This window comes from Bos indicus, chromosome 3 (genome assembly GCF_029378745.1).
Source record: "Bos indicus isolate NIAB-ARS_2022 breed Sahiwal x Tharparkar chromosome 3, NIAB-ARS_B.indTharparkar_mat_pri_1.0, whole genome shotgun sequence".
Lineage (NCBI taxonomy): Eukaryota > Metazoa > Chordata > Mammalia > Artiodactyla > Bovidae > Bos > Bos indicus.
In genome coordinates, this window is record NC_091762.1 from 20,888,769 (window position 1) to 20,915,546 (window position 26,778).

The 26,778-nt window shown below is 46.9% G+C and overlaps 3 protein-coding genes across 6 annotated transcripts in view; all 3 read left to right on the forward strand.

The window, feature by feature from the left end:
• Window positions 1-7,523, forward strand: part of OTUD7B (OTU deubiquitinase 7B) — a 59,996-nt gene extending 52,473 nt beyond the window's left edge. For both annotated transcript variants that reach the window (XM_019956532.2, XM_019956536.2), the window contains exon 12: window positions 1,071-7,523. In XM_019956532.2, the coding sequence (XP_019812091.1) occupies window positions 1,071-2,279 (1,209 nt within the window). In that variant the 3' untranslated portion in view covers window positions 2,280-7,523. The remainder of the gene's footprint in view (window positions 1-1,070) is intronic.
• Window positions 7,524-8,156: 633 nt separating this feature from the next.
• MTMR11 (myotubularin related protein 11) lies at window positions 8,157-16,940 on the forward strand. 3 transcript variants are annotated; one of them, XM_019956543.2, is made up of 17 exons: window positions 8,157-8,733; window positions 9,080-9,170; window positions 10,128-10,249; window positions 10,476-10,536; window positions 10,707-10,849; window positions 11,319-11,397; window positions 11,524-11,659; window positions 11,909-11,996; window positions 12,154-12,242; window positions 12,327-12,451; window positions 12,897-12,963; window positions 13,194-13,264; window positions 13,785-13,951; window positions 14,214-14,387; window positions 15,107-15,283; window positions 15,702-15,995; window positions 16,273-16,940. In XM_019956543.2, exons 1-17 carry the CDS (start codon window positions 8,668-8,670, stop codon window positions 16,417-16,419), a joined length of 2,097 nt encoding a protein of 698 aa, XP_019812102.2. In that variant the 5' UTR covers window positions 8,157-8,667; the 3' UTR covers window positions 16,420-16,940. The 3 variants fall into 3 exon arrangements, with proteins under 3 accessions (XP_019812102.2, XP_019812114.2, XP_070641866.1); XM_019956555.2 differs by lacking the exons at window positions 10,476-10,536; window positions 10,707-10,849 and having other exon boundaries at window positions 8,158-8,733; XM_070785765.1 differs by lacking the exons at window positions 8,157-8,733; window positions 10,476-10,536 and having other exon boundaries at window positions 8,750-9,170.
• Window positions 16,941-17,716: 776 nt separating this feature from the next.
• On the forward strand, window positions 17,717-21,485 carry SF3B4 (splicing factor 3b subunit 4). The gene is made up of 6 exons (XM_019956563.2): window positions 17,717-17,840; window positions 18,294-18,422; window positions 18,656-19,198; window positions 19,512-19,718; window positions 20,698-20,871; window positions 21,069-21,485. The coding sequence occupies exons 1-6, from the start codon at window positions 17,807-17,809 to the stop codon at window positions 21,254-21,256; spliced, it is 1,275 nt and encodes a 424-aa protein (XP_019812122.1). The 5' UTR covers window positions 17,717-17,806; the 3' UTR covers window positions 21,257-21,485.
• The last annotated feature ends 5,293 nt before the right edge of the window (window positions 21,486-26,778 follow it).

Here is a 26,778-nt window from a genome sequence, read left to right on the forward strand (position 1 = left end):
TTAGGAGTAACTGGAAAATACCAGATAAATTCCCAAAGAGACTTTTTCCTGCCTTTCTGTTAGTGGCCTTTGTTTTCTACATCTTCTCACCAACCAGGCTCTGCTTTCTGATACTAAACACATTCTTCAGAAAAAGTTTTCTTGAACTTGAGATTGTTATTACTTTGTTCTAAGCCCTCCGTACATAGACCTCTGTGTTGGGCACTAGAAGAGACAGAATAGCTTAAAAAGCTCCTGATCTAGTAGGTTCTGAGGATATCATTATCCATAGAACAGGAACCCAGGAGCAAGGGGCAACTGATGGACTCTGGTGCTGAATGTCTGAAAGCGGATGCAGAATGGTTAAGACTTGGGTGGTTATTCAGAACTTCCTTGAGAGTAACTTTGGGCAGAATCTGGCATAGAGAAATTTATAATAAATGCCATTCTACTGTCTACAGAATATTCTCCCACCTTACCCAGAGGTTATGTATTTGTATAGTTGCACATTGTTCTAGAAGAGCAAAATCCAGTCTTCATTTTGCTATCTTCTTATTACAGAAGGGCATCAGATTATAGGAGGTGAGATAAAGGCTAGACATTAGATACATTTTCTCCTGGTTCATGGGAGAGCTGATGAGCTGGGGAAGGACAGTGCCCTCCTGGGTGACCCTTCCCCTCATGACAGCAGCGCTCCTCTGGAACCTGGCAGTCATTTCAAGGAAGGAGTTCGTAGGGGTGTTACCACCCCTCTCCACATGGTTAATTCCTATAGCAACAGCTGCAGGAGGCCCCTTGAGCCAGGTGGATGGGCTGGAGGTTCCTGGGGGCTTCCTTCAACCTAGGCCAGTGGAATAACGGTCAGCCATTTTTTTTTTTAATTTAATTTTTTGTTGTTGATTTGCAATGTTGTGCCAATCTCCGCTGTACAGCAAAGTGACTAAGTTATACATATACAGAAATTCTTTTTTTAGATATTCTTTTCCATTATGGTTTATCACAGGATATTGAATATAGTTCCCTGTGCCATACAGAAAGACCTTGTTGTTTATCCATTCTGTATCTGCCAACCATCTTCTTGTCTCTTCCAGGCTCCACTGGCCCAGCCTGAGTCCCCGACAGCCTCAGCTGGAGATGAGCCCCGGTCCACTCCTGAGTCTGGGGAATCAGACAAGGAGTCAGTTGGCAGCAGCTCTGCCAGCAACGAGGGCAGCAAGCGGAAAGAGAAGTCAAAGCGAGATCGGGAAAAGGACAAGAAGAGAGCAGATTCTGTGGCTAACAAACTGGGCAGCTTTGGCAAAACCTTGGGCAGCAAGCTCAAGAAGAACATGGGAGGCCTGATGCACAGCAAGGGTTCTAAGCCTGGAGGGGTGGGGACAGGTTCGGGGGTAAGCGGTGGCACTGAGACCCTGGAGAAGAAGAAGAAAAACTCACTGAAGAGTTGGAAGGGTGGCAAGGAGGAGGCAGCTGGGGATGGGCCTGTATCTGAGAAGCCCACATCTGAGTCTGTTGGTAATGGAGGGAGCAGGTATAGCCAGGAGGTGTTGCAAAGCCTGAGCATTATGAGGATTGCAATGCAAGGGGAGGGGAAGTTTATTTTTGTTGGCACCCTGAAGATGGGTCACCGCCACCAGTATCAGGAGGAGATGATCCAGCGCTACCTCACTGATGCTGAGGAGAGATTCCTGGCAGAGCAGAAGCAGAAGGAGACAGAGAGGAAGATCATGAATGGAGGGGTAGGGAGTGGGCCTCCTCCAGCCAAAAAGCCAGAGCCAGATGGCGGGGAGGAGCTGCTGACTGCCCCTCCAGCAGAATCCAAGGCAGTGGCATTCTCTGCTGGCTACCCTGGTGGCTTTACTGTCCCTCGGCCTTCTGGGGGTGGAGTCCACTGCCAGGAACCCCGGAGGCAGTTGGCGGGGGGGCCGTGTGGGGGGGGCCTACCACCATATGCCACCTTCCCCAGACAGTGCCCTCCTGGGCGACCCTACCCCCACCAGGACAGCATCTCTTCTCTGGAGCCAGGCAGTCACTCCAAGGATGGAGCTCACAGGGGTGCACCGTTACCACCCCACTTCCGCGTGGCTGATTCCTATAGCAACGGCTACAGAGAGCCCCCTGAGCCAGATGGATGGGCTGGAGGTCCCCGGGGACTTCCCCCAACCCAGACCAAATGCAAACAACCGAACTGCAGCTTCTATGGACACCCTGAGACAAACAACTTCTGCTCCTGCTGTTACAGAGAAGAACTGAGGAGAAGGGAACGTGAACCGGGTGGGGAGCTGCTGGTGCACAGGTTCTGAACGGGAAACCTTGGAGGGCAAGGGGGCTAAACAAAGAAAGTTAAGCTCAATTAATTGGCTCATAAGACCCAGCTCCCATGTTGATGGGGCGAATGCAGTAATGTTGGTGTGAGCCTGGCTAGAAACTCTTAAGTGTGTATACTCTGAAGAGCTGCCAGGCTGGCAAGAGCAGGTCAGGGCTGGATGGTGCCTCGAGGCTATACTGGTCCTTTGCCGATCTTGACTTGATGGTACTGAGGAGGTACAAGGGGAGAAAGATGGTAATTGTGTGTCATAACCCCTTGGGTCCATCCCAGGCCTAAGGGAAAGTGTAAGGGAAGATTCGGGGTGTGGGGGTGGGTAGGTGGGCAGAAGTCTGGGGGAGGAACTGGCAAAGGAGGTTCTCAGTCAATAAAAGAAAAAACAGACCAAAGTTCTTTTAGGTTGGAAAAAAAGCACACGGTGGTGGAGTTGGGAGTGTGGAGGGAAATTGGGAAATTAGATTTGTTATTGACTTGAATTAAGGTAGATGTTTAGTGTTGGATAAATTTTTCCTTCTGAAGGATCTGGAAAGACAAGGCAGAAATGTGTGCTTCTCGGTGCTTATTAGGAGGGGGATGGCTTAAATGGGTTTAGTGAGATGACAAAGGCAAGAACTTAAAGGGGGAATCTTTTTCCTCTGAAGTTTGATTTCCTTCTAAACAGCCGTCTGTCATCCCTTCTAGTTCGAGAGGAGATTGCCGATTGCCCCCTATCTTTTCCTCATCCTTTTTGAGGACTGAGCTCAGCTAAGTTAAGAAGGTTGTGATTTTTTTTAAGACTTTAATTTTATTAAAAAAAAAAAACAACAAAAAACACAAAAGAAGTTCCCTCTGGGGAAGGCAAGAGAATGATAAGAGCAGCTGTGTGTGTTGAATTTTTTCTAGGTGAATTGGTGCAGAGGTGATCTTTTTTTAACTACTAGCAATAACCACACATTTGAGTGCGCCTTGGGAGGGGGTGGGAGGAGGACAGACTTTTGGCCAGACTGTTTCAAACAAAACCAAAAACCTAAATAGAGCACTACCATCCTCTGCTGCTGCATATCTGTAGAAAGCAACTTATTTTTTGGATTTTTTTTTTTTTAAGAAAGAAACAAAAAGACCCTAGCAAGCAAAAAAAACATTTTAAAAAATGAGTTTTTTCCCTCCTATTTAAGTCATTCTTTCTCCTTGCTCTCTACTTTTGGAGAATGAACTTAACATCCCGGCTTCTTTTGTTAAGCCATAGCTGACCTTAATCTGTGGTTAGTTTATTAAAATAATTAAAAAAATACTTTGTAAGAAGAGATATTTTTGATAATAGGACTGATGTTGAAACTTGGGGTAGGGATTAGGGGCAATTTATAAAGAGGTAGCTAGAGAAATATATATTTTAGTGAACTATAACCACAGATCACAGATTACTCCCAATGAGCTGATCTGTCATTGGCTCTCCCGCCTCTCCCCAAACCATCCTTTTCCCCAGAGGGTGGGAGTGTGTCTGTGGACACAGTAGTTGGGGGAGCTCCTTTGCATTTTGCACAAAGCACAAGTCTGGACAGCCTATGCTCTGGCCAGCACCATTTCTAAGAGCTTTAAACTGGAGGACCTATCCTGGGCCAATCTTCCCTTTTCTTTAAATTATTTCTTTCTGGGGGGAAAAAAAAATCAACTATGCAATTGTATACACTCCTGGGTGCATATGAAGAAGGGGAATAAGTGTACTTAATGTGTCTAGAGTGTTAATTGGGGCTATTTTTCTGTATTTGGATTTCTCTTTTGAGGTGTGTACTCTTAAACCATCCTGTGGAATGTAATCTTTACATTTGATCCAAGGCTGACATGGGCTGGGAGTGTGCGTTGGGGGGACTTGTGTTTGCCATATGTTGCTTCTGCCCAATCAGGAAAGTTGTCATCCCACCGCCCCCTTGATAACAAAGTCAGCCAAGACTGTCCTCTTCATTGGAACTGCTCACAATTTAGGAAGTTTCCTTTCTCAACAAACTCAAAAAGCCACTTATTTTCTAAATCTGATTGTTGATTTAATAATTTCCATGGCTATTAATTCTTAGGCTTTTATTTGGAAATGGATGTGTTAAGGAAGCAATGAGGTCAAAGGAGATAGGTTCCAAAGGAGGGTATGTTTGTATTTCCAGGCAGGACTGGGGCTGGTGTGAGAGGAGCATTCCCTTCAGGGTCAAAACTTAAGGAGATGCCAAAAGCTCACTAGTCAAGATAAATAGTGTTTTAATGCAGCATTTTTAAAAAATTAATGCAAAAAATCCATCATGGGCAAAATATCAAAATCTTTAAAACAGGATCCAGCAGGACTGGGGTTAGAGTGAGGGAAGAAAAGCTGAATTGAGCAAGGAGGAGTTGAATCTTGTCTTTATTTAAAATTTCGATACTTTATTCATTGTGGCTCTTTTTATATTAATTTTGATTTTCAGACTATATTGTGTTAAAATAGCATCTTGGTCACTGGCTTTTGAGGCATCCTTAAATTTTGTGCCCAAAGTGAGTGCCTTGCTCACCTCACCCCGTGTCTGGGCTTAGAACACTGGTGGGACCACCACCATACGAACTTCTGTCGCCTGACATGCACCCAAACAACAGGTGACTCGAACTCACACCTAGAATTTGCACAGCTCACGTACCTTTCCCGTAGGCATCCATCTATATCATAGGATTTTGGCCTGGACCAATAGGAATGGAAACAGACCAGGGATTTTCCCAGAGAATAAAACCAGGAAACTTTTAATTCGCCACTGGACTGCTGTGTTTGGATTTGATCTGTTACTAGAGTCTAGTTAATACTTTTGTTTTTAAAAACTGAGGACAAATGAACATAAACGGAAACCTTGTGTCATGTTTGCTTTTGTTTTGATTTATAAATTGACCAACCCCAATCCCTTTTGACTTCTTTTCAAATAAAAAGGTGGAAATTCTGAGGGGTGCCCAAGGGGGTGAAAATGGTAAAAAAAAAAAGCGGGGGGTGGTGGTGGTTAGGTTATTTAGGCCCTATAGCTTTTTCATTAAGAATTTTTTGTTTTTAATTTGGGAAGGTAACTTTATTGAGGCATTAAAAAAAAAAATAACCTCTGCATTCTAAAGATGAGGGACCCTGAGTCAATGGATATTTTTCTGTAGGGATAAGTAAAGTCTGTCCTGCTTTATTTTTTGAGACGGCTGTAGGATGGGAAGGAAGGTGGTGAAAAATTGCCTGGGAAATGACAGTATTTGGGGAGGGAGTAGAAGAGGCAGCCTCGTGCAATTACTGTGTTGGGGGGAAGGGAGGAGAGGGGTGACATGCACTCAGAAGGAGCCAGATTCCTTAGTTGAGGGTGTGGTTGAAGGGGGGAGGCAGGCCCCCCAATCCTAATTGAGGGATATCATCTCTCAGGCTTAAATAAGTGCATTTAGTTATTGTAACCCCAGGCACTGGGGTACCTACTGAGGCTGTTGTTGGAGAGGGGAGATTTTCAGGGCTTTTATTTTTCCCTTTTTGATTTCAGACAGTGCTACCCCCTCTACTCACCCTAGATTCTCCATCTCAGCCCTGAAGGAGCAAATAGGTCTATAGGACACGCCTCCAGGTTCCTTTTAATTTATGCTGGTTTGATTGAGAGTTACAAGATTTAACCAAACATTTTTCCCTCACACTGGATTCTACAGCAAAATAAAATGATGATATTAAAAGGTTTTTTTTTTTTTTTTTTTTAAAGATTCAGTCTCTTCATGGAGTGGTATGGTGTTCAACTCAGTGCTCTGTGGGGCCTGGAGGGAAGTTCCTTCCCTCTGCTGTTGGCTGTTTCTTCTCAAGTGAAACTAAAGCTCACAGACCAACTAAACAAAAATCAGCAATGACTTTTTAGTGTATGTTTGGGAGTGATAATGAACTGGAAAGGATGGAGCTGGTTCTGAATGACTTCTGAGAACCTAGCTTTTGCTATTCTTACCACTCTCTAAACAGCCACATGTCCAAAGTTCCAGTCACATTTTATCTTTCCCAATAAAGGAGTTTCAAAGATAATTGTCCCCAAGTTACTCCGACACCTCTGGACTCTGCATTGTCTTCTTTCTCCAAGGAGTCAGTGCCCCAGACCCACCACCACAGGTGAGAAGACAGAATTAGTAGTCCTCGTCCTGGAATCACCTGCACCACAGATTTTTCTAATTTCCTTTTCCCTCCAGGCCCTTCAACTACAGATTCAGTGACTCATACAGGCAGTCTGTTTCTTTCATTTTATAGAAATCACGGGCTGTTTTGCCCCCTGAACTTAAGTGGATTAACAGAATATTATACCCTCCATGGAGACTTTCTCCACAACCCCTCCTTTTACTGGCCACTTGGGTAAGAGGTGCTAGAAAAGAGGAAGGGAAGCTGGCTGCCAGGAGCGAAGAGAGGAGCGGGGGTGGGGAGAACCTTGGCCTCTTTCTGTGCTTATAACTGGATCTGTGATTCATCTTGTGAGTCACTCAGCTCCACCTCCTTCCTCTAGCAGCCCCTCCCAGCAGCCTTCACTCCTGGCACAAACCTGCAACCAGACCAGGATTCTGAAAATGGGAAAATCTGATACAGACCCTTGCCTCTCCACCCTTCCTTCCATCCACTAAACCTCCGTTGGGGGTGGTCGGGGGCGGGGCGGGGGGGTGGTGTCCTCCTGTTACTCAACACTCAGCTGCTGTCCCCTTTGCATTCCTGGTTAGGTGCTGATCCAAGTCACCCATCTTTTTTCTGGCTCTGACCTTCCCCATCCCCCCTCATGTTTTCTCTATTCTGCTGTTCCTACACCTCAAGTATTAAAGGATAGAATGAGGCTCTTCACTGAAGGGTGGTGGGGAGAAGGAAAATGGATAATGGATTTTTAAATTGTGGTACACACCTTTTTCTATTGCCACAGAACTTGGGAAATATTTTCTTCCCGTGAGGGATTGAGGCTGATGGAATGCAGGTGGGTGTGGGGAATGTCGCAGCTTTTAGGACTTCTAGAATCAGGCTTCTGGGACGCCTTCCTAGCAGGTGTATGCCTCTTTGTTCCAGATGGACTCCCTGTCTCACAATATCTTCACTATTTCCACAGTTGCAGCCAAGACAGGGAACTTTTCAAAACTGAGGCCGGAAGGGTGTGTGTGCCGGGGGAGGAGAGTTGAGTGTCACTCTGGAAAACTCGGGACCCCACCTAAGGACTGCTGCCTTTGTACAAACTCAAAATCAATAAAACAGCAGCTCTGCAATTCCTTACTTTGTAGCTTCTTTTGTCTTTTTCATATCTAAAGGTAGATTTTTGCATACCTACCCTAGTTACTGTTCCTTTACTTCCCTCCTACAGCCCTCCCCACCCATCTTTGCCTCTTGGGTTTCAAGGGGGAGTGTTGGGGGATGGGACTGTTGCACTGAACAGAGGGTTCCAGCCCTCAGCTTTCAAAGTCCTTAACATGAATCATTAATTTGGAGATCTGATGTCTGGGCTGGAGGGAGGGCTCCTGTACCTGGAATGGGCTCTAGTTTCCAATTGTCTGGATGGTGTGTGTGTGTGTGTGATTAAGTGTTAAGATCTTTTCTTTGGGCCTCCCACCCCCAGCCACGGAACTTGCATGTACCTGTACCTGTGTCAGCATCCTGCAGATATTTCAGTTTCTCTCCCTACTCTTCCACTGCACCCTTCACATGAGACACGTTTCACACTCTCTGGAGAAGGATATACAAAAACACTTCCACTCGCCCCCACCCCAGTTCTTGGGCTTCCCCAGGCAAAAATCCCGAGGGCCAATTTCCATTTATTTCTTCTCAACTACTTTAGTTCAGACTGTCAGGAGAGGTTGTAAGGAGGCCTGAAGTACTTTTAATCATTCCTCACATCCCCTTAAAGAAGACAAAAACAGCTTCCCAGGGAAACCATCAGTGAGAGTCCAGGGAAGTGGCCCAAATGATTCCAGTTTAATACTTGTCATCACTGCTTCCCTCAAATAGTCTCCAAAGCTCAGGAACAGAAAGAGGATAGGATCTGGGTTTGGAGTAAAGAAGGGAATGTGGTTATTTTCTCAGTTCCCCAATTTTTCCTCACCTTTCTTAGGTTCTTCCACTTTGTCTCCACTTTTCCAAAATTGTGTGTCTTCTCCTTTAAGGGGCTGGGCATCTCTTCCGCCCTCTCCAGAGTCGACTGAAGTTTCCGTGGAGCCTTCTCTAGCTGGACTGGACACACCTTTCAGAAGACCCCACATCGTGCTCCTTGCACCTCAAGTGCTCCTTTCCCTTGAATCTTCCTCCTGCCCCTCTCCCTGACTTCCCTCCAGCTAGCTACAGGATTCAGCCTCTCCCCAAGGGGCTTGAGCATCCTCGAGGTTTTCCACCCTTGACCGCTCCATCCCCGGATGGAGCCAGAGAAATGTGGTGGGGGGGCCGGGGCCAGAGTTTCAACATCGCCCCCCAGAAGGAAGAGCCAGAGATGGGGGTAAGGAGAGGAAAAGGGCTTGGGGGAGGGGTTTGTCATCTAAAGGGTGCAAATGGGGATGATGTGGAGAAAGAAAAGAATCTAGAGGAGGCGGAGGGTATGTCTCATATCAGCCTCTGGTTGACAGTGCTTGGTCTTTTTTGCAGTCTCAAGTTCATTGTCTCATTATCCATTAACCAGCCCCTCCCTCCCTTAACTATCTGCCGACGCCTGTCCTGAGCTCTCCACAGCCACTGATCTCAGTTTCTCCTGAGAGTCTGAGTGTAGGCCTCCAAAGGTGGCTGCTGAAGTAACCCCAGACTCCAGGACCAGAGAAGCTTGGGGATTAACCCTACACCCTTCACAGCTCTCTGGACCGAAGTCTGTCCAGGGGACTGGGATGCCAGAGCCCAGGAGTCGTCAGCTGGGCAGCTGCCTGGCCTCTGGAGGCCTCCCAGGTAATAATGCCTTCCCAATACTTCTGATTTCCAGACTGTTCCAAATTTCACCCTCCTCAAACCCTGTTTCAAACCTCACTAAAGATACCTCTGTATTCCTCTTCCGGCTCAAAGTGCTTTTACCTGAGGTTTGCTCTGTTCTATGCCTAGGGCTGGCTAGGAGCTTGATGGTCCCTCTGTCTTCTTGACCCTGGTACTCCTCCTCTCATTTACTTATTCAAAAATATTTGAGGGCCTAAAATCTCTCCTTCTAAGCTTTCATTCTTGTGGGGTTAGGGAGGAATCTTAGTCTTTCCTCTTTAGATTCTCCTGTCGCCGAAAAACTGGCCTCTGTTCACCTATGCTGAATAGAAAGAGCTTTAAAGGAGACAGAGCTTTAAAGGAGTAGAAGAAAGTAGCTTTTTTACTTTGCCAGGCAAAGGGGGCCACAGCAAGCTAACGCTTTCAAGACTGCGCCCTTCCCCTTCCTGGGAAGTTGGAAGAGGTCTTAATAGTTTTAGGGTGGGAAAATGGGACTGAAGATAAGGATCAGGGTTGATGTAGCTTTGCATTCTTCTCCTCTTAGAGTCACTGGAATCATTAGGGCTGGCTTCGGATCACTCCAGAACAGGTTCTGGTGGTCCTCGAGGTCATTGTCCTATGACATTCTTTCTGGAAAGAAGAATGCTCCCAGAGGAAAGGAGTGTTAGGGAAAGTTGTCTTGGAGGGGTAAACATCAAGTAGCCGAAGGCAATCATTTTCAGAGTGCAATTAAGCAAGAAAGAGAGGGAGAACAAACATGGGTAGGTTGAGTGAGTGGAGAGAATAAAGGCTGCATAAGAGCTAACAATGGAGTGCCTCAACTAGTTTCTGCTACAGAATGTCTGAGAGGAGTGTGTGTATACGAGTGGGGGCAACACTGCGAGTGGGGGCAACACTGCGAACAGGCATAACCTGGCTTCCCTTCTTGCCCTGCAGGGGAGCAGATTCTAGCATGGGCCCCAGGGGTGAGGAAGGGGCTGGAACCTGAAATGCCTGGAACCCTGATCTGCAGCAACTTGAGGGTCACCTTCCAGCCCCATGGATGGCAGCGGAGTCAGGTGAGAAGGTTAGGGCAGTGGAAAGGACAACTAGTGGCAAGTGGAAAGGGAGTCTAGAAGATTTAGACAAACATTATAGAAGTGAGACAGTTATGCTTAAAAGGCTGTCTTCTAAGAGTACCAAGGATTGTCGTTGGGAAGCATCTCTAGGGAGGTTAGGGCTGTCAAGGTAGGACAATGAACGAGACTTCAGATGTCTTTAGCGTCAGTCATGTGCTTCCTCTAGGAGACTCCCCTGAGCAATGAGTATGATTTTTCCCTGGCCAACATTGGGCGATTAGAGGCTGGTAAGTGTGGTGGTTTGGTGAAAGGGCTCACTGTGGGTGCTGGAACCCTTCCTCATCCTTCCTCTATTTTCAGAGGACAGACTGAGTGGATGGAGTGGGATGGGCTAGAAGAGTTCCTCCTAGAGGGACCCTGATCCATGGCTATACCACTCTTTAACTCTTGACTTCAGTGCATGGCCCGTCCCGAGTCCAGCTCCTCCGTCCAGGGTCCCTGCTTAAATTTATCCCTGAGGAGATTCTGATTCATGGCCAAGACTTTCGGCTACTCAGAGTTGGTTTTGAGGCTGGAGGACTAGAGCCTCAGGCCTTTCAGGTAAGAGGTCTCCAACCCAAGAATCCCTCCTCCCCTTAGAATCTTGGGATCCTTTCCTTGGCAATCCCCAATAGTCCCATCTCTCAAGATCCCTCTCATCATTCTCTCTGCTTCTCTCCTCTAGGAAAGACTAAAATTAGAGTATGGTAAAAGTAAAGGCCTGAGTTCTAGCCCAGCGTTGCCAACTATCAGGAGTGTAACTGTGGACGAGTGTCTTCCTTTGAAAAACAGGGAGGGTTGGACAAGATTATTCCCAAGATTCCTCCCAGCACTACCATTCTGTCATTTTGTGGTTCTAAATGTGTTCTCCTGACTCCAGTTCTCATGACCAGTGGAAGCTCCCTTTGTTAGGGACAGTCTTCACTTTTCTTCTCTATTAGTGGCCAAGACGGTGAAACAACATATGAGCCTTATTGCCTCCTTTTTACTTTAGTCTGAGGCAAAGGATGGGCTGTCCTTTCTTCCACAGGTGACCATGGCCATTGTCCAAGCCAGAGCTCAGAACAGTCCAGCCCAACAGTATGCAGGGATAACCCTGAGCCAGGCTGGTGAGTGAGGGTGCTTTGGGGTAAAGAAAGGGTAGAGTCTGAAAAGCAGAAGCTGGCTGGAGACAGAAGAGCTAAGCTGTCTCTGGTTCTTCTTCCTCCTCCTCTTGTGCTGACCTCCTGCCCTAGGCCAGAGTTCTGATTCCAGAAAACCACCTATTCCCCTCTTGGAGACAATAGAAGACTGGGAGACTGAGCGGAAAAAGCAGGCAGCCAGGGGCTGGAGGGTCAGCACTGTCAATGAGAGGTTCGACGTAGCCACCAGGTGATTCCCCAGTCCACCCAACCCCAAGCTGCCCCTTCAGTCTTCCCACACTACTCTGATCTAAAACTTGGGATTTCCCACAAACTCCAGCCTCCAAGGACATCCACAAACCTAGACCCCTTATCTCCTAAATCTCTAAACCTGAGATCCTTCAGAATGATCCCCTCCTAAGCAACTTCCTTATAGTAACAGGTTTGCATTGTATTGAGGTCACTGGGCCATGCTGTGACATAACTCTCAATTTCACAGCCTCCCCCGTTACTTCTGGGTCCCTAACCGAACTCTGGACAGTGAGGTCAGGAGAGCATTTGGCCACTTCCATCAGGGCCGTGGACCGGTCAGTGTGGGGATGATGGTAATATTTGGGGATTAGAGGGTCATGGGAGGTTAGGGGTCATTGTGAAGGGAGGGGATCCCTGAGGTCAGTGTCGGGGCAAGGGTAGGGTGGGGCTAGGAGTTTCTCCCTCAGTGATCCTTCTCTCATCCATGTGAAGCGCCTGTCCTGGCATCACCCTGGGGGCAGTGATCTTCTTCGTTGTGGGGGCTTCTATACAGCCAGTGACCCCAACAAGGAAGATATCAGGTGAGGGGAGGTTTGATAAGCAGAATCAAAGGTTAGATGTGAGGGGCAGACACCTTCCCTTACTTTCTGATCCCTTCCCTCCAGAGCAGTGGAGTCCATGCTTCAGGCTGGGCATTCAGATGTTGTCCTGGTAGACACCATGGATGAACTGCCTAGTCTTGCAGATGTCCAACTTGCCCACCTGAGGCTGAGGGCCCTCTGCCTGCCTGGTGAGAGAAACTTTGACCACTCACCCCACCTCTAGGTCTGTTGACCCTAACTTGGTTTGCCCTTTTGCCTGATATGGATGAGTACTCCTTCAGCCCAATAATCCTTCGTTTTCCACTCAACTCCCATTTCCCACAGACCCATTGATTTCCTGTCTTCCTGATCCCAACATTTTTTTTTTTAGGCAGCTTTATTGAAATATAATTTATGTACCATAAAATTCACCCTTCACCCATCTTGAGAGCACAATTCAATGCATTTCATTGTATTTACAATGTTGTACAACCATCACAACTTAATTGTAGAAACCTCATAGCCATTTATAGTTACTTCTTGTTCCTTTCCCCATAAGCAACAACTACCTAACTTATTACCCCTTAATTCTGGACCCTGAATCCCCAGTTCTCCTCATCTCTTTGCCCTTCTGACTCCTCTGCACTCTCTCAGATTCATCTGTAGCTGAGGATAAATGGTTCTCAGCTTTGGAAGGAACACGATGGTTGGACTACACCAGGTACTCCATCTTTTTCTGGCATGATTTATAATTCAAACTTCTGTCAACTTGGACTCCTCTCCCATTAACTCTTCTCCTTGGTTCCCCAAGAAGACTGTTATTTGTTGCTCCTTAGAAGGTGGGTGGGGGGTGGGGGCAGGAATTGGGAGTCTGCCCCATAGTATCCCATGACCCATCACTCCCTTCCTGTAGGCCTATTGTTCTCTTCTCTTCCTCCCCCACCCCTCCAGGTCTTGTCTTCGAAAGGCCAGTGACATCTCAGTCTTAGTGACATCCAGGGTTCGTTCTGTAGTACTTCAAGGTGAGTTTCTTGGGCCAACCCACTCCATTCCTTGCCCTTTTTCTTTACTCACCTGACTGGACTCTGCTCAGGAAGGGAGGTCTAGAGTTTCCTTGTCCCCTTCCAGTGCTGGCATCCTCCTCTCGTTTTGCTAGGAACTACTCGTGTTTCAGAGCTACTTCTGCTTCCCCATTAAGCTTGTGGTCCCTAACAGAGGGCTTCTCAGCCTTCTGTTCCTGTCCTTCCATCAGTGGATGGGGGCTGGGATTGGGGGCGGGGGAAGGAAAATGAGGAAAACTGGTTTGGCATTTGATTCTGCTTCCTACATGTGAAGCTGGGTGTTTCTATCTTGGAGTGTATGAAGTGAATCACTCAAGGTCTTTGTTTTCTCTTCACTTTTATGTGCCCTCTCAATCCTACCTACCCAAAACTTTCCCCCTATGCCTCTTACTTCCTCTTGCCATGTTTCCTTTTCTCACTCTCTTCTGCCCTAGTTTCTTGGTCTTTCTTTCTTTGTCCCTTATCCCTCTTTATCACCCAGAGCGCGGTGATCGTGATTTCAATGGCCTCCTCTCTTCACTCGTCCAGCTGCTTTCAGCCCCTGAAGCCCGAACACTGCTCGGCTTCCAATCACTAGTGCAACGAGAGTGGGTGGCAGCTGGACATCCTTTCCTGACCCGACTTGGGGGATCTGGGGCCAGTGAAGAGGTGAGAATGTTTGGGGAGGGTATTATTAAGAAGTACAGGGATGAGAAAATGACATACTAAAATCCACTGGAGGTGAATTAGGTCCAAATTAGGGCCTGAGGTTGGGCTGAGCTTGAAAGAAGATCCAGATGAGGGACCATAACCCCCTACCTCAACTGATTTCCACTGCCTGACCTCCTTAGTGTCCCCATTCCCACGTCACTCATCCTCCCCATTTAAGTCCCCACACCCACTTCCAACCTCTTAATTTCCCTCTTCTTAGGCCCCAGTGTTTCTCCTCTTCCTTGATTGCGTCTGGCAGCTCCTCCAGCAGTTTCCAGCTGAGTTTGAATTTTCTGAGTTCTTCCTTCTTGCTCTTCATGACAGTGTCAGAGTTCCTGACACCCTTACATTCTTAAGAGACACTCCCTGGGAGCGTGGAAAGCAGAGTGGACAGGTCAGTGACTTCCATTTTTGCCTTTCCGCTACCCATTAAGTACTCTCTGGAAGTTTCCTGGTGGGCTAGTGGTTAGGATTCTGGGCATTCACTGCCATGGCCCAGGTTCAATTACTGATCGGGGAACTAGGATCCCACAAGCTGTTCAGTATGGCCAACAAAGGAACTACTCTCTGAAGTTTACTCTTGAATATGAAAAGTGGTCTGCGGGTGGGAAAGGGGGAGGAGGTTGGTGCTTTCTTTCAGGACTAGACTTCCATCCTACATCTGATTCTTTTCGTGTGTGGCTGTGCTGGGTCCTCATTGCTGAGTGGGCTCTTCTTTAGTTGCAGCAAATGGGGAGTGGAGGCATAGTCTCCGGTTGTGGTGCACGGAGTTCTCGTTGTGGTGGCTTCTCTTGTTGCGGAGCATGGGCTCTAGGGTGTGCAGGCTTCAGTAGTTGTGGCATGTGGGCTCAGTAGTTGTGACTCCCAAGCTCTAGATCACAGGCTCAATAGTCGTGGTGCTCAGGCTTAGTTGCTCCAAGGTAGATGAGATCTTCGTGAACCGGGGATCGAACCTGTGCCTCTTGCACTGGCAGGTGGATTCTTAGCACTTAGCCACCAGGGAAGCCTTACATCTGATTCTTAGAGTAACAGATGAATTTCACGATTTATCTCTAAACTGGGGAGGATTATATATTTTTGTTTAACCTTCCTCTTCTTGTTTCCTCTATCTAGTTCAACAACTATACACAAGTCTATACCCCTGGGTTCCCAGGGGCTGGGAACTCTATTAACCCACAGCTATCTGTCTGGGACTGGAATTTACGCTACAGCAATAAACAAATACTACAATTCCGTAATCCTGGCTATGACCCAGAACACTGCCCAGATTCCTGGCTCCCTAGACAGCAGGTAAGGTGTCTGAAGTTCCTAAATTCCTTTTTCTCACAGGCTCATCCTAGTAGATGAGAAGTGATAGTGTCTGAGTTCCTCATTCCCCTTCTGTTGTCATTTATAGTCCTAACTGTCCCCAGGAAGACAGAAATCCTAGACATCACAAATGGCATCTTTTTTCGTCCTCCTCATCCTTATTAGTCTTCCTGTCTCATGCACACATTTTTATGTTTCCCTAAAATCAACTTTAATCAGTCCTGAGGCCTAGTTTGAAGTCTAATGAGAGCAGATAAAGTGTTCTCAGGGGGAGTCTTGTAGTTTGATCACTGGTGCAGTGTGCAGTGGGTGACTGCTGGACATTCCTTCATGACCCAGTTTGGGGAAACTGGGGTCATCAGGTGTCTAGGTTGCCAGTTGATTTCCTGTTCCTCCTTAGCCAAGCTTCATGGTTCCTGGGCCCCCCAGTTCCGTGTGGCTCTTCTCTAGAGGGTCCCTGACACCCCTGAATCAACTCTGTCCTTGGCGGGACAGTCCCTCCCTGCTGGCAGTCTCTTCTCGTTGGCTCCCTCGACCTGCTATCTCTTCTGAAAGCCTGGCTGATCAGGAGTGGGGGCTCCCCTCACACTGGGGAGCTTGCCCTTTACCCCCGGGACTGCTGCTGCCTGGATGTCTGGGACCCCAGATCAGGCTCTGGAGACGCTGCTACCTGAGGGGAAGGCCTGAGGTCCAGGTGAGAAGGGAAGACAAAAATTGGGAGTGGGAGAAGGGGTCTGACTGCTGAACCAGATGTTCTAGGAGAAACCAGATGTTTCCAGGAGGCAGAAGGGCAAGGGTTTGGGGGACTGGGAAGTGAGATACCATTCCTATTGGTATCAAAGTGAATAGATTTGGGACTGTGGGAAGACTGCTTCTGGCTTATATCAAGTGGAACCTAGGGCATAGTTGGAGGGGGAAAGGGAACTAAGAGAATTAAGGATCCTCTCTGCCTCTCTTCACCCTCTTCCCAGATGGGCCTCTCAGCTCCCACAATCTCTGGTCTCCAGGAGGAGCTATCCCATCTTCAGGAGTTATTAAGGAAATGGACACCACGAATATCTCCCGAGGATCACTCCAAGAAAAGAAGCCCAAACACCATTCTCTCCCAATCCCGTTGAAATTGCTTTCTCACGGGCAGGGCAGAAGGTGGTCTGGGGGGAGGGAGAGTTTTGTCTAATCCTTCGTTTTTTCTTATCTGGTCTTGCTGCCTCCGCTTTCATAAACAAGATCACTGACCTGAGTTTCTATTTAAGATGAGTGGTGCTAACCGTATCCAACTCTTACCCTGCCTTGTTTGGTTTAAATAGTTCTTGTCATTTGAAGAATTAAGAAACAAAAACAATCCAGAACGACTGCCTCTTTTTTTCAGGGCAATTCCATGTCTTTGGGATGGAAATTTTGTATATCGCGCTGGTAAATTGTGATAATCAGATATACTGTTTATCAGTGCCAACTAGATGGCCTACAGACCTCCTTCTCACCTCCTCTTGCTGCTTCTTTAATTCCAATTTCTATTTCTTCCCTTATAGTTTTCTATGGGTATGAAATATACACGGGACACCCTATCTCTTCCAATTATCTATTTTCGTCGTGACATTTCTATTTAAGGAGTTCATTAAAGCACAATATTTATACACGCCGCTGGCACTGTTTGTGTCTGATTAAAGGAACCTTAGGCAAGGGAGTGAGGGGAGAGGAGGGAAAGGAATGTGACCCATAAAGGGACGGTACCGACCATATTACTGCTAAGGAAGTAAGGGGCTGGGTTGCGTGAGGCGCTGCAGGATTCACAATTTAAGGTCCTCTCTTTCGTGCAAACGGGGCAAAGGCACACTCAGATGTTGCTGGAGTTCAGGGTGTGCTCTGGAGGTCGAGGCCGAGGCCGAGGCCTGTGGGCTTCAGTATCAAACCCCCGTAAGATTCGGTACCACCCCACCTCCGAGCCTCAGGTTCCCCTCACCCTCTATGGAGTGACTAAGCGAGCTCAGACATTCCACAATTCCCTTCCCCGAGGTAAAAGGAAATACCTCAAGCCCAGGCCTTGGCTGTGAGGCCCCATCTGTTCAAGGACTGCGGGTAGGGATGGACGGTTGTCCCCACGCCTTGCGTTGAGGGGTTCCTCTGCACTCCCTTCTAAGGGGGAAAAAAGGCTACAAAACACATGAAAACTAAAGTTTTGTTCTCCCAGCTTCTGAAGTGACATTTTCGGGAGCAGTGTGACCCTTTAACTTCTAACACTGCCTTAAGAGACAGAACGTTTCCTTTTCACGTTCCCCGCCCTGTCCGCTCATCGTAGCACTTCTGCACGGGACCGTGCACTGAAGCGCACCACTGCCTCAGCCGCTTCCAGTCTTAGCGTCTCCTAAGATGGCCGACGCCGCTTCCGGCTCCTCCCCTGCCGCGGCCCCGCCCACCACTCACGTCAGCCTTCGCCTCGGAAGTGGAAGTAGTGACTGAGGTCAGGGGGCGGGATCGCTGCCTGGAGACGGCGGGAGCGGTTTCGCCATGGCGGCCGGGCCGATCTCCGAGCGAAACCAGGGTAACTGGAGGGGACAAACCCAGAATGGACTCTGGGGGTTTGGGGGACCTCGACTAGGCCCAGCAGTGTTTCCGTTGGGGCGGGAGATTTTACCTTTCCGAAGGGCGCGAGACTGGTCCCGATGCCTTATGGGGACGGGATGGACGCGCTTGAGGCCTGTAGTTGTGATGCTGTGTCCAATCCTCTGCTGCCCTCCCACTCAAAAAAAAAAAAGAAAAAGAAAAGTTACAGAGTGAACTTGCACCTCAACTCTAAATTAGATTTAGGATTGTCTATTTTCTGGAAAGGAGGAGTTTCTAAAAGCTTAACTTAACGTCTTTTTTTTTTTTCTTATTCTTTGCTTTTCTACCCCATCTCCACCCCCACTTCCTCCGCCTGGGTTCCATCTTCATGTTCCCGTTACCTCCCTACTTCCCCTCATCTCTGCCCTCACCTCCTAATCCTGTCTTCCAGATGCCACTGTGTACGTGGGGGGCCTCGATGAGAAGGTTAGCGAACCACTGCTGTGGGAACTATTTCTCCAGGCAGGGCCAGTAGTGAACACGCACATGCCAAAAGATAGAGTCACTGGTCAGCACCAAGGTGAGTACACGGCAAAAAGTGCAGTTACGTATGGAGGGGACAGACTGCTCCTGGAGGTCCCTAGAGGTATTAAGCGTTTTGGAGTGAGCAAACTAAAGATTTTGTTTCTGGAACCATTCTCAATTGAAGTTGGGATTATTATTTCTTATCCTTTGTGCTTTAGAAGGCAAATGAGTTATAAACTCGTTTTTAAATCACTTCAGTTGCTAACCTCTTCTTTTCCACTTCCGCAGGCTATGGCTTTGTGGAATTCTTGAGTGAGGAAGATGCTGACTATGCCATTAAGATCATGAACATGATCAAACTCTATGGGAAGCCAATACGGGTGAACAAGGCATCAGCTCACAACAAAAACCTGGATGTGGGGGCCAACATTTTTATTGGGAACCTGGACCCAGAGATTGATGAGAAGTTGCTTTATGATACTTTTAGCGCCTTTGGGGTCATCTTACAAACCCCCAAGATTATGCGGGACCCTGACACAGGCAACTCCAAAGGTTATGCCTTTATTAATTTTGCTTCATTTGATGCTTCGGATGCAGCGATTGAGGCCATGAATGGGCAGTACCTCTGTAACCGCCCAATCACTGTGTCCTACGCATTCAAGAAGGACTCCAAGGGTGAGCGCCATGGCTCAGCCGCTGAAAGACTTCTGGCAGCACAGAACCCACTCTCCCAGGCTGACCGCCCTCATCAGCTGTTTGCAGATGCACCCCCTCCACCATCTGCTCCCAATCCTGTGGTATCATCATTGGGATCTGGGCTTCCTCCACCAGGTAAAGCTTTTGATAAAAAATGTTTGTCTTGGGTTGGGAAGGGTGGGGCCAGGAAGAAGGAAAAAGAACCTGGCAAGGAGGGGACATTGAGTCATTAGGTGAAAGGGGTTGAGGGATGATGATTGTGGTGGGAAGAAAGTTGTTGAGTTTCTCCAGAAGGTTGTTGCTCGAGTCATTTAATGTTGCTTCTGACTTTAGAGAGCTGGGAGGAGGGGAAAAGAGCTCATTCTGCCTGGAGATGCCAGGGTGGAACAGGCTCTCTAAAGGCACTCTCTGCTCACTATCATTAACTGTTTTTCCATTTTTTCTATAGGCATGCCTCCTCCTGGCTCCTTCCCACCTCCAGTACCGCCTCCTGGAGCCCTTCCTCCTGGGATACCCCCAGCCATGCCACCACCACCTATGCCTCCTGGGGCTGGAGGACATGGCCCCCCATCAGCGGGAACCCCAGGGGCTGGACATCCTGGACACGGACACTCACATCCTCACCCATTCCCACCGGGTGGGATGCCCCATCCAGGTGGGTGTTCTTTGCTGGGAAGGAGAGGGATGAGCTTGGTAGAGGAGCTCTATCAGTACTTAATGCTGCTCTTCTTTGTTCTTTAACAATAATAGATAGTGCCCAAGCTCTCCTTTTTTTCAGACATTCGTTTATGAAAAAAATGCAAGATACTTTACTGTTCATTTTAATAAACAACCATCATGCTGTCTATATTCTTGTTTAAGTTTTACCAAAGAGAACAACAGGCTCTTCTGCATTGGTTCTTTACCACTAGCCCTACCTGGGAAGCCTAGGCTCTCCTAGCCTCATTATTTCACACCTAATTTATTTCAGTAATACCCTAACTGACACTTTGACTCTAATTATCTCTACTTTGATTGACTATCTCAGAGTAATTTTTCTTAAATACAGATATTCACACACCTTTGCTCAAAATTCTTCTGCTGCTCCCTTTTACTTACGGAGTGAAACCGAAACACTTTATCATAGCATTCTAGGCTTTGCATGATCTGGCTCCTGCCCGTTACTCCCATGACTGCAAGCTGTTCTCCTGGTTTTCCTTTAACATACTGTGCTGTTGATCACATCCATGCTTTGCACCTGCTGATTTTTTTCTGCCTGGAATGTTCTCTTCCGACTCTGTTGTCCACCTGAAAAATTCATGTTCATCCTTTAGAATTAGATCTTTGCTGTGACAGTGTCTCTGTTATCTTCCCAGATTCTGTTCAGTAGAATAATCACGCCATTCTGCAGCACTGTTACAATGCCTAAATCATGGAAGGAGCGAATGGGCTTCAGGGACTGGGGAGCTGTTGGGTCGTTGGTTGATTTATTCTCTTGGGATGGAGTCAAGGATAAGGGCACTTTTTACCAGCTTTAATTTCTGTATTCTATCTGATGTCACTTTCTTCATTTTCTTCTCTGTCTTGTTTTCTTTGCCCTCCTGTCTAACTTCCTTTTGTCTCATTTCTCATTGTGTCTTGTTTTGTTCTCATAGGGATGTCTCAGATGCAGCTGGCCCACCATGGCCCTCATGGCTTAGGGCACCCCCACGCTGGGCCCCCTGGCTCTGGGGGGCAGCCACCACCCCGACCACCACCTGGAATGCCTCATCCTGGACCTCCTCCAATGGGGATGCCCCCCCGAGGGCCTCCGTTTGGCTCTCCTATGGGTGAGTAGTCTTTAGCCACCTCCCTCATCCTCACATATTGTTCTTGCAGCTTCTTTTGTCACACCTCTTATCTCCTGCACTTTCTTTTCTTTCTTCTTTCTTTTCACTGTCTCCCAGTGTATCCTCTCCCTACATTGTCCCAATATGCACTGTCTCCTATTCTTTGTTTTTACTTAGTTTTCCTTTTCTACCTGCAGGTCACCCAGGTCCTATGCCTCCGCATGGTATGCGTGGACCTCCTCCACTGATGCCTCCTCATGGATACACTGGCCCTCCACGACCTCCACCCTACGGCTACCAGCGGGGGCCCCTCCCTCCACCCAGACCCACTCCCCGACCTCCAGTGCCCCCTCGAGGCCCACTTCGAGGCCCTCTCCCTCAGTGATTTCTCATTGTTTTTCCTCCTGTCGTAGCCTCCCAATATCTATTCACTTCCTTGGACCAATCAGAGCTGCTGTAGCTCCGAGGGGCTAAGGCGCTAATCCCTCTCAGGCCTTTCTTTTGTAAGTGTAATTTTTTCACAGGAGGCTTTATTTTATTTTATTTTTTCCTACGTTGGCCCTAAGTGTTTTACAGATACCCAGAGAAAATTAAACTAAACTGCTTGTTTATCATTTGTGGTGCTTAACTTAGTAACTTCTTTTTCTCTGAGAAGAGATGTCCATATATTGGGAGAACGGTAAGGTAGGAGTGAGGGTGTTTATTCCAAGTTTTAAAGACTTACTCTATAATGTGCTATTGCAAGTGCTGGACTGCTGTGTACTGCAGCACTTGATTCATTACGTCAAAGTTACACATAAGATGAAGACCCAGTATCTATGGCATAGAGTTACTGTGAGTATTAAGTTAGAACAGAAGTAAAGTTCCTGGAAATAAGATGGCAAAAATAGGAAGTAACATGCACAAAGCTATTCATTGCAGCACTATTTGTAATAACAGATTGGAAACAACTCTCAGTCAGTAGGGGACTGGTTGAATAAACTGGTAAATCTACACAATAGAATACTAAGCAGCAGTAAAAAGGAATGAGGGAGACTACACACTGATTGAAGAGATCATGAGACTATATTAAGTGAAGAAAGCAGCATGTAGAACAGAATGTATAATGGCCTTTCTTATCTAAAGGGTGACACATAATATATATTATACATTTGTCTCTATTGTAAAAATGGAAGGATAAGGGCTTCCCTGGAGCTCCAGAGGTTAAGACTCTGCTTCTACTGCAAGGGCCACAGATCCAGTCCCTGGTCGGGGAGCTAAGATCCCACATGCTACATGGCCAGAAAAAGGAAGGATAAACCATAGACTAATGGAAATTGATACCCACTAGGAGAAGGGACGGGGGAGCCTGGTGGGCTGCCGTCTATGGGGTCGCACAGGGTCGGACACGACTGAAGCAACTTAGCAGCAGCAGCAGCAGGGGAAGGGAAGGGATATGGAGGGAAGCTGGACTTCTCAAGCATACTGTTACTGTGGAACCATGTATCTTAAATGGTAGCAAAGTAATTGCAATGGGACTGTAGGAACTCAGTAATCCTTCATTTTCTTTTGTTCTTTATACTGCCAAATATCTTGGGTAAGGGATGTGTATCTTATTCCTGTTTCTTTTCTTCTCAGTCCTTCCAAACCTGATTTCCATCATATTTAAATCTGTGCTCTAGACTAACTAGATCAAATCCAGTGGCCTATTCTTTCCTTTGCCACATTTAATCCTGTTATATCATCCTCTTCTCCAAAGCTCTTTTTGGCTTATGTAACCACGAACTTTCTTAAACTCCAGGCAAGAAAAGGTAAGCCTGGCCCTCTTGTTCTTTTGCATCATTCTCATTCACGTAACGTAGTACACACATGGGCTCTGCTGGTGGCCACTGAAGATACAAAGATGAGCAGGGCAGTTCTGCTGTCTGATCATTACCAGCGGGGTGTGAAAGTGTTAGTTGCTTAGTTGTGTCTGATTCTTTGTGTCCCCATGGATCATAACCCACAGGGCTTCTCCGACCATGGAATTCTCCAGGCAAGAACACTGGAGTGGGTTGCCATTTCCTTCTCCAGGGCATCTTCCCAATCCAGGGATCAAACCTGGGTCTTCCACATTGCCAGCAGTCTCTACCGTCTGAGCCACCAGAGCAGTAGACTGATACATAAGAGATTATTATGAAACAAACTATTTTGAGAGCATAAGGAAGGGTATCCAACCTGGCCTGAAAGTCCAAGAAAACTTCCTGGGAAAATGACAGTTGAATGATCTTGAAGGTTAGAAGCTTCTCAGACAAAGATGAAGGGAAACTCATTCCAGATCTGTGGAATGCTTCTGAGCAGAAGTAAGAGACCAATAAGTAGCATAGTATATAATGTGCTAAAGCTAAGCTGTTCAGTGCTGGAGGCAGGATGAGATCAGAACCAGTCAGGGAGTGCCCAAAGATTAGTTCTCAGCCCTTCTCACATTGTGGCACAGAGAACCATTTCAAACAGCACACAGATAGAATGCTTCAGGCTTTAGACTATTGGCTTAAGAACTCTAGCTATCCCAGGCTCTGCCTAGCAGTCCAAAATGCTGAGGGAATTAACATCATTGTCAAGACACACTGGCTGGGAAGCTGCTATCCCTGATGGGAAGCCACAGGGGATTTAAGCAAGGAGATGACAGATTTGGTGTTTTAGAACCATAGTTGCACTGTAGAGGGTAGATTTGGGGGAGATGAAGACTGTTAAGCTATGCATCTGGCAACAATTCAGGTGAGAGTGTGTGTGTGTGTGTTCAGTTGCTCAGTTGTGTCCGACTTGGCCACCCCATGGTCTGTAGCCCACCAGGTTCCTCTGTCCATAGGATTTCCCAGGCAAGAATACTGGAGTGGGTTGTTCTCCAGGGGATCTTCCCGACCCAGGGATCGAACCAGCATCTCCTGTGTCTCCTGCATTGGCAGGTGGACTCTGCCACTTTACCACTGTGAAGCCTCCAGTGGGGAGATATTTAAAAGGCAAGTTAGGACTTGGTATTAGATTGGGTACAATGAATGAAGGGAAGAGTGGAATCAAAGATGAGAGTAGGCAGCAGGAAGAACTTGGGGAAGCAGGATAAAAATGATAAGCACAATTTTGGATATGTTGACTTTGTAGCGTGTTGGAAGGTGTGCAGGTTGAGTCATCTAGTGGATGTCTGATTACATATGCCAAAAGCTTGGGGGAAGGACTTCTCTGGCGATCCAGTGGTTAACACTTTACTTCCACTGCAGGGTATACAGGTTTCATCCCTGCTTGTGGAACTAAGAGCCTACATGCAGAACTTACATTGGCCAAACTAAAATCTTGGGGGAAGATTAGACATGGTATTTCACATCATGACTGGATACCAGGCTTCTGAGTCACAAGGGGATGAACTGACCACCTTAATTTCAAGCAGAGTTCTGCTATATGTGGTCATAAACTGAGGTCCCAGAAATGCTTGGAACCTGGCATAGCTGGATCCTGGCTCCACACACCAGAGGCCAACACTGGAGCATCCCCAGGTGTTGGGAAGCTTTGTCTCAGTCTCTGTGTGCTTTCTGCCTTCAGTTTATATATCAAATGAATGGATTCTTCTGAGATCTCACTTCCTCGATTGAAGATTGAACCTGGGCTGCGACAGTGAAAGCCTGTAATCCTAACCATTAGGCCACCAGGGAACTCCTCCTATGAGGCAATTCTGGCTGTTTTCTGATATCATGTTGATGAATTCACACTGTCATAGAGCAAATTAGTGCCTTTGCTGAATTCCCTACTGTCTTTATTCAAACCACTGTTTTCTCAGACATTCTCAGAATCTCTGAGCTTTTATTCATTCAGTGATTCCCCGAGTACCTCCTCTAGTTATTAAGTTTGACTTCCTTAAATTCTCCTTTATCTTTCCACCCTCTGGTTCTTTCAGACTCTGCTGCTGCTGCTAAGTCGCTTCAGTCGTGTCCGACTCTGTGTGACCCCATAGACGGCAGCCCACCAGCCTCCCCCGTCCCTGGGATTCTCTAGGCAAGAATACTGGAGTGGGTTGCCATTTCCTTCTCCAATGCATGAAAGTGAAAAGTGAAAGTGAAGTCGCTCAGTCGTGTCTGACTCTTAGCGACCCCATGGACTGCAGCCTACCAGGCTCCTCCATCCATGGGATTTTCCAGGCAAGAGTACTGGAGTGGGGTGCTGTTGCCTTCTCCATTTCAGACTCCGCTGCTGCTGCTGCTAAGTCACTTCAGTCGTGTCGTATTCTGTGTGACCCCATAGACGGCAGCCCACCAGGCTCCCCCGTCCCTGAGATTCTCCAGGCAAGAACACTGGAGTGGGTTGCCATTTCTTCTCAGCAATTCTTTAAACAGAGTACGCCTTGCTACTTCAGTTCACACATCTGTTTGTTTTTTAGTTTTCATGCACCCTCTGACATTTTGTAATCGCCCTCCCCCATGTATGAAATTTTAATATCACTGATATGCTGTTGTATCTGTATATGTACTATGGCCCTTTGGAAGGTCATAAACATAACATCTAAGGTTCTCATCTCTGTACCAATTTTTGACTTCTTGGGAGGGGGGCAATACTACTCCCATTGACAATGCAGGCTCTAGACCATGGGTCCTTAATGTTTGTAGGCCATGGGACAGTCCTTTGAGAATATGACAAAACTATGGACCCTACCCAAGAAAAAAATGCATGCATGCATATTTACCCAATATCCTGAAGCAAAAATTCCAGAAGTTTCATGGATCCCAATCTAAGTATCCCCACTAAACTGAATCCCTTAAGAATCCTTAACGACTTTCATTCTATTAATCTGTATCTCCTGAGAGTGTTGAAAGCTGCCTAATATACATAATAATTGTAAAAATGGTGATGGTGGTTTGGTTGTTAAGTCACGAACTCTTGTGTTCCCATGGACCATAGCCTGCCATGGGATTTCCATGGGATTCCCCAAGCAGGAATACTGAAGTGGGTTACCATTTCCTTCTCTAGGGGATCTTCCTGATCCAGGGATTGAACCCTAGTCTCCAGCATTGCAGGTGGATTCTTTACTGACTGAGCCACTAGGGAAGTTCCAACTATAAGAATAATAATAGCTAACATTTACTGAACTCTTACTATATGCCAGGTACTGAACTGTTTTATATGCATTATCTCAATCCTTAAAACAATGCCTTAGGTAGATTTTACTTTTATGATTTTAGATTTTGCTTTTGCACCAGTTTTAAGATGGGGAAGCTGACATTAAGTTCCTTGACCAAGGTCACATGCTAAGAAGCGGTAGGTGTAGTAATTGAAATAAGATCTGTCTGTATGCAGGTCAGGAAGCAACAGTTAGAACTGGACATGGAACAACAGACTGGTTCCAAATAGGAAAAGGAGGATGTCAAGGCTGTATATTGTCACCCTGCTTATTTAACTTACATGCAGAGTACATCATGAGAAACGCTGGGCTGGAAGAAGCACAAGCTGGAATTAAGATTGCTGGGAGAAATATCAATAACCTCAATACCCAGATGATACCACCCTTATGGCAGAAAGTGAAGAAGAACTAAAGAGCCACCTGAAAGTGAAAGAGGAGATTGAAAAAGTGGGCTTAAAGCTCAACATTCAGAAAACTAAGGTCATGGCATCCAGTCCCATCACTTCATGGCTAATAGATGGGAAAACAGTGGAAACAATGGCTGACTTTATTTTTTTGGGCTGCAAAATCACTGCAGATGGTGACTGCAGCCATGAAATTAAAAGACGCTTACTCCTTGGAAGGAAAGTTATGACCAACCTACACAGCATATTAAAAAGCAGAGACATTACTTTGTCAACAAAGTTCTGACTAGTCAAGGCTGTGGTTTTTCCAGTGGTCAAGTAATGGATGTGAGAGTTGGACCATAAAGAAAGCTGAGCACAGAATAATTGATGCTTTTGAAC

Coding starts and splice junctions, on each gene's coding strand:
- MTMR11 (XM_019956543.2), top strand. CDS start 8,668: ATGTGGTGGGGGGGCCGGGGCCAGAGTTTCAACATCGCCCCCCAGAAG. Junction 11,997..12,153: donor TCCATCAGGGCCGTGGACCG/GTCAGTGTGGGG, acceptor ATCCATGTGAAG/CGCCTGTCCTGGCATCACCC. Junction 12,243..12,326: donor CCCAACAAGGAAGATATCAG/GTGAGGGGAGGT, acceptor CCTTCCCTCCAG/AGCAGTGGAGTCCATGCTTC.
- SF3B4 (XM_019956563.2), top strand. CDS start 17,807: ATGGCGGCCGGGCCGATCTCCGAGCGAAACCAGG. Junction 19,199..19,511: donor ATCTGGGCTTCCTCCACCAG/GTAAAGCTTTTG, acceptor TTTTTTCTATAG/GCATGCCTCCTCCTGGCTCC. Junction 20,872..21,068: donor TCCGTTTGGCTCTCCTATGG/GTGAGTAGTCTT, acceptor TTCTACCTGCAG/GTCACCCAGGTCCTATGCCT.